This window comes from Hippichthys cyanospilos, chromosome 10, assembly GCF_059441005.1.
Source record: "Hippichthys cyanospilos isolate Australia breed blue-spotted pipefish chromosome 10, RoL_Hcya_1.0, whole genome shotgun sequence".
NCBI lineage: Eukaryota > Metazoa > Chordata > Actinopteri > Syngnathiformes > Syngnathidae > Hippichthys > Hippichthys cyanospilos.
The window spans coordinates 9,774,770-9,786,614 of record NC_142378.1 but is presented as its reverse complement, the minus strand read 5'-3'; the positions used below and the strand labels follow the sequence as shown (position 1 = coordinate 9,786,614).

Below are 11,845 nucleotides of genomic sequence, written 5' to 3'. Positions count from 1 at the left end.
TAGACCCTGCGTGTTCCATGCTGCCGGATGTTGATTGGCTGAAATAGACAGGCACAACCGGTGTACATAAATGAAGGCTTCTTCTTGTGTTCAGACACGATTGTGCTGTCATTTCCAGTTCAGCGGTTTCTGTGCGCGTTAAGTTCACCGCATAGCTATGGAGAACCACAACGAGGGCGACCGGAGCGGCGGGTTTGCCACGGCTTTCAAGTCGTTCGCCACCGACGCCATCCACGTCGGCCAGGAGCCGGAGCAGTGGAACTCCAGGGCCGTTGTTCCACCAATATCGCTGTCAACCACGTTCAAACAGAGCGAACCCGGAAAGCACTCAGTAAGTACAGCCATACCTATACTGTTGTCAATTCCGTGAATGAGTAAAAACAATGACCCTTCTAATACGGTATTTTGTCCAATTCGTTGATCTTTACATCAGTCATTCAAATCAAACGGAAAGCAGTGAAAGAAGACACTAGATCTGATTTCACCTCGTTGGTGACAATGTATCAAATTTCTGACAGTTATGATGAATTGTTATTTGCCTTTCTTTGATGCTCGCGGCTATACTTGCGAGGACATCCATTGACACAATGCATTACCTAGCCCCTAACCCAGGAGTAGGCATCTCCGGTCTAGAGTGCTGCTAGCTATCATTCGATGTCTCCCTTCTATAACACACTTGATTCAAATGATCAGGATCGTTATCCGGTGATTGCTGATTATTTGAATCAGGTGTGATGTAGGAGTGAGATGGAAAACATGCATTAATGAGGCTCTCTATGAAAGGGTTTGCCTACCCCTACCTTAACCTTAAACATCAGAATTATCCCCTACCCTTACATTAACTTCAACCTTAACCCAATTTCAACCTATGGCCTTAAAGCAAGTCTTCAGAGAGTGTTCAAAGAGGTCTGAACAAGTGAAGACTGGCCTAAATGTCCTCAATATGTCAGGTGAAAACTCAAACCAGTTCTCACAGGTACAACCCTACAGGAGAACACACACACATTTATTTATTTATTCATTCGTGCATATGGAAATACAGCAGCGCACACATAAACACACAGAACTTCAAGTTCCAAATTCTCAAATGCACTTTTGCTAGCTTAGTATGACCTCTGACATTGTTTTGTCAACTCTGGTATGCTTGACCCCACAAGCGTGCCCCTATTTTACATGGGGCACACATTCTGTAGACGTAGTCAGAAAGCCTATTATAAGGCTTGTGGGATGAAGGCTGAAGTCAGTGGACAGTTGAGTGTATTTGAAATACTGAACTCGTTTATCTGCTTTGCTTCTGCACACATGGCAATGTTCACAAGGATAGTAAGCATTGCTGTAACATAATCGAGCTTTTTTTTTTTTTTGCCAACAGTGATCCATATGTTGTGAATCCACATTTGTAATATGAATAGTAGGTCTTTGGTTCATGCTAACTTCAGTTTGCGATGAAGTGAGGGTGCGCTGTGATTCACACATTTTCAAACTTGGTTCTTTAGAAACCTTAGGTGTCCTTGAGCCATAACCTGGGGGTCTGCAAAAAGACAGTAATTGCAGACAGTAAAATAAACCAAATACTCTCACCTTCCTTAGCTTTGGACCACTTATATGATTTACGTATTTAATGTAGCTACTGCATTTGTAACATTTTTGACTTGTGATTAAAAATATTGAATTAAAACCATTAAATTCCCTTCTATTAAGAATGTCAAGAATATTTAATTCAAAACATAAAAAAGCCCCTAGGCGTTTAGGGGTACATGTAGTAGTTATGTTTTCTCGAATTAAGTTCGGAGGTACTTAGGAACATTTGTAAATTTGGGACCTCTGTTTTAATCTAATACCAAACTATGGTACTGCTCCTGTAAAGTCACAATTAAGACACATGTTTACATTTGAAAAACATTTAAAAGACATCAAAAAATCAAACAAAAAATCAAAGACAAAAAATTTGTAGAGTGGATCATGTGAGTGGCTTCTTCTGATACGTTTGAACCATTAGCACTCGAGGACCTACTTGCACTTGAATGATTTTTTTTTTTTTAAACACAGTTGCATAACTTCCTTTGTAATCATTACATTTTGTCTGAACAGAAGCAATACAAATGGCATTGCATACTCCAGTTACTTATTAAAGAAATGGACAAAACAAACAAAAAAGTACGCAAAAAATGTTGCATAAATTATTGTTTTTGATTGAGAGCAAGATTAAACTTTGTCACTTAAAGGAAAGTCTTAGACCACTGAATGAAAGAATAAATTGCAACATTATTTTGTAAAAGTAATACAGAAAGTCATGTTAAAAGTTACATTGAAAGGATAAATTTCTTTAAGGGTTCTCCAGCAGACTTTTCAAGCAAAACCGTCTTTACCCACTGATAAGGATTTCAACTTTGCGGCCTGTTGAATGTTGTTTTAATGCATGGTTGTCGTTGTTTTATACAGGGCTATGAATACAGCCGGAGTGGAAACCCTACAAGAGAATGTCTTGAGAAGGCCGTGGCAGCACTGGATGGTGCAAAACACTGTGAGCAGACACATGTAAATTTAGGATCTTAGTATTCTATTAAACTAACATGCATGTTTTCTGGGTTGAGAGGAAGCAGAAGTACCCGGTGAAAAGCCATGCGAGCATAGGGAGAATATGCAAACTCATTGTAAGAAGACCAGAGTATTGAAGTGAACTTTAAAGCTCAAAACTGTGAGGTTGACCTGCTAAACACTAGGTCATGATATTGCAGTCAGAATTTCTAATTAATAGAGGAGGCTATGGTTATTGATAAGGACTGGTAGCGCTCTGTCAGAAATAAGGACTGAGGATTTTTCCACTTGCCACACAGCACGCAAACGATGGGAGGGGAGGGCTTAAGGAAGGAGGCGAGGGATTGGCAGCGTCCATGGTGAAAGGGTTACAAAATTAACAACTGCGCACTGTTAGCAGCAATCTTTTTGTCTTTCCTCATGGCCAGTCCTCACTTGATTCTGGATCACAGCATATTTATATTGAGGTACGTGCCCCAGTTAAAGGGGTCTCGGGGATCATGCTTTCATTCATTTAAAAAAAGTCTGCTTTATGTTATTTTAAACCATGTAACATTAGGCACAGGATTAAACTACCACAATGCTGCGCTTAACAAAAAAGATGTACTGAAGTACAGATTCAATTAAAATGTGCTGCACACAAATTGGCTAAAACGTGTGCTTTAGATTACATGCAAATGTGTTTTAAATGTTAAATATCGGTGTATATGTAGAATATATGTATTTGGAAAAAAAACATATTTGATTGATAATGTGCATTTAATTTGAGAATGCTATTTTTATTTACAGCAAACCCAACTGACCAATTTCATACATGAATACCAAATAATAAATAACTAAAAGAAAAACAAAATACATTCATGACCAGTTTTAGTAAAACAGCTCATGTATATATGATATAGTTAAACTGTAAAATGTAGCACCAAAGTGTATTTTCACTTTGAAGTTGCATTTTTTTTTTTTGTTTAAATATTTAAGACTACACTCAAGACTAGATTCACATTTTTTTTATGTTTGGTGCAGGCCTTGCTGTGGCTTCAGGTCTTGCTGCCACTGTCACCATCACTCACATGCTGAAGGCAGGAGATGGAATCATCTGCATGGATGACGTATATGGAGGTGAATTCTCATTACCACTCATAAAGATTGTATTTTGTAATGTGTTGACATTTTATACTTTGGAAAATTACAAGGCACCAACCGCTACTTCCAAAGAGTGGCTGCCGAATTTGGGCTGCAGATCACATTAGTTGATTGTACCAAACCAGAGCTACTCAAGGCTGCGCTGAAGCCCAACACAAAAGTAAGTCGAGAATACTGTTTTAGGTTTGATCACCTTCTAATAGACTTAACTGTTTTCCGATAACAATTGTTTACACATCTATTAAATCATCCGTTTTTTTTTTCTTTTGCAGGTATGTACAAGCGTGTTTCACAACTGCATTTGTTTTCCTTTGTTTTTCTCATCTATTATCCTCGATTGGCAGTTTGATAAGCATTGTATTTTGCAGAATAGCCCTGCCTCATCTGCATTGCCATGTCATGTTGTTGCTTGTGTAGATGGTGTGGATCGAGACGCCAACCAATCCCACTATGAAAGTTGTCGACATCAGGGCTTGTTCAGACTTGGTGCATGATCACAACAAAGACATCGTGGTCGTTGTAGACAACACCTTTATGTCAGCCTACTTCCAGGTGTGACGATAAGATGTGCAGTTCACTCAGTTCAAATTTAGAGTCGGTTTGCAAAAATATTGGATAATTTATTCACCTTTACCCTTTTCTCAGCGCCCTTTGGCTTTGGGAGCAGATATTTGCATGTACTCAGCCACCAAATATATGAACGGTAGGTAAGGTTTATCAACTTTACATTCTACCCTTGGAAGGGTAGACAGCTGCTGCTGTCCTCCTAAGTCAGGAGACCTTCCATGCTGCGTTCACTGCATTTGTCCCCTCTGTTTTTGTAAACAAATAAACAATGGTCAGTTATAAGTATTATTGATTATACATTAATGTCAGAAAATATTGGCACAACAGATACAAAACACTAGAGATTACAATTACATGTAATGTTTTTCCTGTATCCTCTCATGACTGGCTGAAAAAAGACATATATTTAGGGGTAGCTGTTTATTACTTTTTCTTATTTACACACATCTGGTATAGATTATAATTTTTCTTTGTTTCAACACCCTGGACTTCGTTCAGGGGCAGCGTATTTCAAAATGATCTCCGTAGTAATGGACATACCATAAAGGTCACTTCCCTCATCTGTATATACAATGTCAAATATTTGCTGTCTCACTTGGATGTCCTTTGGAGTGATCCACATTCTCTCTTTCCTATAATCTGCAGGTCACAGTGATGTGGTTATGGGCCTGGTGTCAGTCAGCCGAGATGAGCTGTATGAGCGACTGAAATTTCTACAGAATGGTGAGTGAAAAGAACACGTTGCAAAAAGAACACTGCACATTGAAGCCACCATGACTTGAGTGACCAAGAACACTACAGTCCCCTTGAATGAGGCACTGGAACCCCAATATCTCTGAGTGGTTAAATTTTGTGTACACACATGAACTAAATAATTGGTGCACAGTGGACACAGTAAAGACTTGAAGCTGACAAAGGTAATAATTGATAAATTTACGATTTATAAAGGTTAACAAAGAAAAATTAGACATGGCTTTTGAATTGTAGTTTCTCTAGAATTACAGTATACTTAAAAGAAACAAATTCATGAAAGAGACCAAGAAAAACTCGTGGTCGAAAAGACTGAAAATCATAACCAAGATATCCTCTAACATCACAGGTGTCTTCAAACTTGTAATCAATCAGTTGCCCCATTTAAAGGTAGTCAATGTGCTGTTTGGTGACACGTCCAGCACTAAAAGGACCAGAGCAAGCAAATGCTTATAGACAAGCACATTAATGATCAAAGCTATAAGGCTATGACAAACTGGCTTTTTACTTTTTAAAAGACTATATTTGGGCCCAGACTAAACTGTGAATTTAAAAAATAAAAGTTATGCCCAAAATAGAGTAAAATATTCAGATTAAATCCCAAGTGTAAATTGTGCTCTGTTTGGACCAAATATACTTTATCTCTTTTTCATTGGTTTGTTTATAACTCATTCAATCCCAAGGACATACATATTTATAGGTCTTTACAGAGTCCACTTATTTAAACCCAGGCACTAATCTAATTATTCTTCCAAATATTAGGGTAAAGGAGGGTCTCAAATTAGATTTCTTTCTTAAAAAGTACCTGAATGAATGTTAGACTTTTGAAAATTATGCAAAAATGCATTTGGAGGATTTAAAACGTAAACTTATTGTCAGATTTAAGTTATTTCTGTGAGCACTTTGGGTTTTTCTGTCATTGATGCAAGGCGACAAAAAATGGTTCATATCGTAATAAAAAATCTCTCTTCTAAATATAAAATTCAATGAAGCCAACAAACGTCACCTTGCTTCACATTTCGTAGAGAAACATTTGTGAAAAGATTTTGAAAAGCTTTCCTGTTGTTTGCCTCAACAATAGTCAAAGTCCAAACGTTTTGTCATCATAGTGTCAATAAAATCTATATCTGTTAGTCATTTACTCTAGTATTCGATATACTGCAGTGGTTTTGAATGTGGCTGTGCGGTGGGAAGGCAACAGGAAATATCTGTCAGCCATCTGAACACAAATTGCTCTAAGTGTGACCACAAATATGTTTGAATACTGGAGTCAATTTGTTAAACTATTTCCGTTTATTTTCATTGTTTCATTTTAGCTCTAGGGGGCGTGCCATCCCCGTTTGACTGCTACCTGGTCAACCGTGGACTGAAGACGTTGCATCTACGCATGGAGTGTCATTTTAAAAACGCCATGGCTGCAGCCAAGTTTCTAGAGGCTGATTCGAGAGTGGAGCGTGTCATCTACCCAGGTTGAGTCCGGTTATCATACAGATGACTCTGTATATTACATGATGTCATAAGGTTGCTATGCCTCAATTGGTCGTTCAGTGAACGAAGGGTAGCAGGTTTGCTGGCTTTTACTCTCCTTAGGCAAGATACTAAATAGTTTGCACATTGTCATAAACAAACACAGCACCACATCCAATATGTTCACAATGCAAAACATTAACCTTCTACCAATAATTTGACGTGGAAGTTTGTTTATTTATTTATTTATTTATTTATTTATTTATTTATTTATTGCCGCTTCTGTTTTCACAGGTCTTCCCTCTCACCCACAGTATGAAGTGGTGAAAAGACAATGCACAGGTTGCCCTGGAATGATCACCTTCTACATTAAAGGGAAACTCCAGCAGGCCAACACCTTCCTCAAGAGTCTGAAAGTAATAAGCTGCAACATTTTTTTTGCCATTCAATAATGTCAAATTGTAGTAATACATACATGGGATGACGGGTGCCATGTTTGCCTGTTTCTTTTTCAATCTTTTATTATTGACCAATTCTTTTTCTGACATTGAATACCTTGCTAACATTCAATTATCATAACCACACCTCATTGTTGCTGAAGTATATTTTAGCTCACTGTTCTTGTTCTTCGACATGAGTTAGCTGCCATTTTTTTTCTAGCTTGGAATGGTTTCAGCACCACTGTCCCCCTAAATGGAAATGGGTGAAAGCAGCTGTTAAATATTAATCTTAATGTGCTACTGAGAAGCTAACTGATTGAATACCCATGACCAAAATGTTATTCTTTGCTTTCAAAATTGCTGTACAAAATGGTTAAATCTTCTTTGCAGGTCCGGGAGATCAGAACCCTTAAATTTTGACCCTAGAATTGCCCCTGGTAGCTCATTTCAAAATGGTCATGTACTACTGGGATGTCACTAATCGTAATCCCTTCTTTTATATTTAGATGTTTGCAGTGGCCGAGAGTCTAGGCGGTTATGAAAGTTTAGCAGAGCATCCGTAAGTATATTTTATTTATTACTGTTTAATATTTGTGAAGGGCTATCTACTCTATATAAGTGGTTCACAACCTTTTTTCAGTGATGTACCCCTGCAAGTGTAAATCAAATTGCGGCCACTGCATCTTGCCTCCCAATGAGGACAAGTGCTTAAGGGGAAAAAAAAAATCATATGTGTCACTTTAAAGGTGAAATGGCCAAGCTGTAATGTCAGGCAAAATGACACAAGAGGGAAGCAAAGATATAAAAAAAAAAAAAAAAAAAGGTTTAGGAGGTTGACAAAGGTACCAAACTGGTCCTCAAGATCCGCTATCCTGCATGTTTGATCGTATGGTCTTTTTGCATGGGTGCATGCACCCTGGTGTTGTCAAGTGTGACTGTTGTGTTTGACACACACACACACACACACACACACACACACACACATGGCATGTGTTGAAGCAAGTGACTCACACCAAACTGTCATCGTTTTACTCCCAACACAGTGCAATTATGACTCATGCGTCCGTGCCCGAGCAGGAAAGGAGCATCTTGGGCATTAGTGACACACTGATCCGACTCTCTGTGGGATTGGAGGATGAGGCAGACATCATTGATGATCTGGATCAAGCACTTGCTGCTGCTGCCGCCACTGTAAGTTATAAAAGGACAAGAGCAGGTAGCTCCTCACTACTTTCCAAAAAGCTCTGTCTTATGAGTCATATCCAAAACTGAATGATGTGGAAAAGTATTTTGTCGTGATGATTATTACTATTATTTTTTTTTTTTTTTGTATTTAATGAATCCCTCTGATTCTACACACCAATTTGTTATTTGTTGTAGCGCTGTTTTTTCCAGAGGATAAAATGCCCTTATGAATGTTCATTTTGGGTCATACTTGTGAGTTAAATCAATTTGTAAATAGCCCATCGTAGAGGGCTGTAATGGAGTGTTGTGACACACTGCACTCACTTAAGTGGTATTTTATGTAGCCCGCACATCTGGAAAATACAGATACAGTACTACTTTCCTCCCATAACGTCTGATTTACACTATAGTTTTACTGCCAAATTTTCTTCTGACAAAGTAGTGTGCAGCACTATAGATCAAAAGAATTGCATAATCTTCTTTTCATTTGTCACTTTTGCATGCAAAAAAAATACATGTGCCTGCCAGAGGCTTTTACTGCATCAATCAGAGAAAGACATGAAGTGTGTTTTTACATTTTATATATATAATATATATATATACACACACACATTATATGAGTTATGTTGCTGTAGCTTTAGTATCAGCATTTTAACTCCTGGATCTTGGTGGGGCATAGCTGCACTAAATGCAATAATGGGTGATCAGTGTAAATGAATTCGTATATTTTTAATCATGCTTGACATTGTAACTAATCTCAAAGTATGCGCTTGCACTTTTTAATAACTTCAGAAGTGTCGATTAGGCACAAGACTCAACTGTGGAAATGTCTGATTTAGCATTTTGCATTTATTCACTTGACTTACTCAATTACTCACTACTTTTGTCAGAATGAAGACAAATAAAGGCTAGAGGAAAAACGTGATTGTGTTACTTTGTCGGACGCTGTCATGATGTGCATACAAATCACAGTTTTCAGAAAACAAGCTTTATCTTTGTATTCACAGAATCCATTTGTAGAATCTTTGTCCATTTTTAGTACTCTATATTTTAGCTTTAGTGTTGTATTTTTGCTGCAGTAAGACATCAAAGTCTTTGCAAGGCCAGCAGATGGCTCCTCGACAAGCATCTTCCCAAAATCCTCTTCTCAGTTTCTGAGCTCACTTTGACCCCCCCAACCGTTATGTACCATTGATTTTTCATCACATCTCTCCCTTTTGTTTATCATTACTGTATACCCTCTAAAGTACTGCACAATCAGTTTCAGAACACTGATTGCCCTACCCTGGTAACAATGTAGTTAAAAATAAACATTTGTTTCAGGGTTGAACTTTCATCACTATTAATGATAAATCCTCAACTTGTACAGTGTTTTGTAAATAATTGTTCAAAATACGTCAACCAGTTTAATATATTCCCTGTCAAGTGGGAAAAAAAATGGGCATCATATTTTGGAAACTCAAGACATTTTCTCCAGTCTTAAAACCGTGGTTGTGTTCGTTAAGTGTGCTGAAAACATGCACTGTTTCAACGCTCAGATAAATATTTGTACATCTAGCAAATACCAACAGATTTGAACATTTTCGAGTTGTGAAAATGTATCTGCTTTAAGGGATAGTGTAAGATTTAGGCGTTTTTTTTTCATTATGAACAGCAGGGGGTGCTGCAGCTGCTGCATTTAACATTGTAATATAATTTCATGATAACTAGACCGATGAGGATTTTTAAAACATACCGTTGGTCTTTAAGAACATATTCCTTTGCAAATTTTTTTAAATTTACAATCAAATAATGTATTCCTTTTTAATGAAAATGTAGCTGGGATACAACAACTTGATGATCTGATCAAGTTGTGTTAAGGTTTTTCTTGGGAGTGTTTTTTTGAGTCACAGGCATAGCTAGCCAGCTAACTGCACGCTGTAGCAATTGCACCGGATAACAATTTGTGGAACAGAGGTGTTCAGTCATAACATTGGGGAGGCCCAACTAATGCCAGAAAGCCCAAATCACATAGCACTCTTTAAGCCATGCCTAAAACATCAGGGAAAATGAACTGGTAACCAACGGTGTTAAATGGTTCCAACTAGGGGTGTTCCAGGGTGCAAACAGTTCAGAAAAGCTTAAATCACCTAAATAATGTGTCAAAGGTCTCTAATCTAACAAAAGTAATAACAAATATTGTTGATCATGTCATACATGCAACTCACTCATTTTATGCCTCATTCATAATTTACGCAAGCTAAAAATCAACCCCACCACTGTGTTGTTCAGTCTTTTGGAATTTTCAGAAATTACCTTAAACATGTTGTGTATATACATGTGAAAGTAAATGTGAGCACATTTAAATTATGTTAACTGTTAATCATGTGAGCTGATTTTGATTGATGGAACAAGTCCAGCATCCTCTTTTTACTTTTGAGTCTCAGACTCTGATGCCGGTTTATGACTTGGAGCCTCTCAATTTGGGGCGAGTGCCATTCATAATATAACTGTGAGCGACTTCCACTAGTGGTGGCCCAGCTGCTCATCTGCATTTAACTGGCAAAACACCATGGATATCATGGATCATACTCATTTTTTGTGTGTTTGGAAAACTCATTAACATGTCTGACTTTTGCTTTTCCTATGTGCTTTATTAATGAATGCTGATTTCCATTTGTCTTTTTATTTTTTTGTTCGTTTGTTTCAATAGAATCCAAAGAAGAATTAAAGTGTCTGCAGTGTTCTTCGGAATGAAAGGGCTTAAACGAAGGTAGCTGTCGCATCAGTATGCAGTTATCTCAGTTAAGTGCACACAGATAATGTCAGTTAATGGTCTTACAAACGTACATTTTTTTTTTTTTTTTTGATTTCTCATTGCATTTGATGAAGCTTCTCCTGGAACAAAAGCAACATTATTTATCAGAGTTGATTTTGGTTTTTGTGTATGTTTTTGAAATTCTTCAAATGAGCTAAATGATACAAAAATCTTACGCCATCAAGATTGAAGTGTTGAACATGACATTATATTCAGGGTATCTACACACGGCAGGAGTCAAAGGTTTGGAAACACTGTTTACTGAGCAAAAATTGCCAACTATGAAGAATCTTAAGTAATAGATTCTATTTTGATGAAGAAAAAAAAATTGTTTACCAAATAATTTGTTTCTTCATGTCAATAATGTATCTATTAATCTGCTAGTCAAGATTTTTTCAAATAGTGAAAAAACAGACTTTAAAGGTGTTTCTTAACTTGTATCATTAGATTCCATTTCACTGCATATATTTTCTTCATCCACCACTCCTGAATGTATCACTAACCGCACTCGTGCTTTGATGCCAATTCCTGTACGAGTAGCACGAATCTCCGTCTTTCCTGTCCTAGCACTTGATTTCGAAAGCTTACTTTTTATAAAACGTTCATACCAAAAACAACTTTCTGTATATTCCTTTTGAAATATGAGTGTGCAAGAATGACATGGTATGCTTCATTTGACTGGGTTTTTCATGAATGTTAAATGGGATTTTCTGCCATTGAATAAATGATTTGCTTATTACATGACAAATGTTATTTTTTTTGTTCTCACCAAATCACATTAGTGACGTTAGCAACAGCACAACCACACAGGTGGTGTCCTGGCTGGTCCCCAGCAGCTCTTTCCTCTATGACAAACAATTTTACCATCCGCATGATGATAAATCTCTTATCTTAATATACACTTGGATACTTTGCTTCAAATGAGTATTTTGACAAGCACTGTCTGAATATACAAATA

At 37.3% G+C, this 11,845-nt stretch overlaps 1 protein-coding gene across 1 annotated transcript; it reads left to right on the top strand.

Annotated features, from left to right (window-relative positions):
* The first annotated feature begins 40 nt into the window (after positions 1 to 40).
* Positions 41 to 11,626, top strand: cth (cystathionase (cystathionine gamma-lyase)). Its single transcript, XM_088426452.1, has 12 exons — positions 41 to 331; positions 2,443 to 2,524; positions 3,562 to 3,657; positions 3,732 to 3,841; positions 4,099 to 4,233; positions 4,327 to 4,384; positions 4,894 to 4,971; positions 6,315 to 6,467; positions 6,760 to 6,881; positions 7,412 to 7,464; positions 7,949 to 8,096; positions 10,783 to 11,626. The coding sequence occupies exons 1-12, from the start codon at positions 158 to 160 to the stop codon at positions 10,798 to 10,800; spliced, it is 1,227 nt and encodes a 408-aa protein (XP_088282578.1). The 5' UTR covers positions 41 to 157; the 3' UTR covers positions 10,801 to 11,626.
* The last annotated feature ends 219 nt before the right edge of the window (positions 11,627 to 11,845 follow it).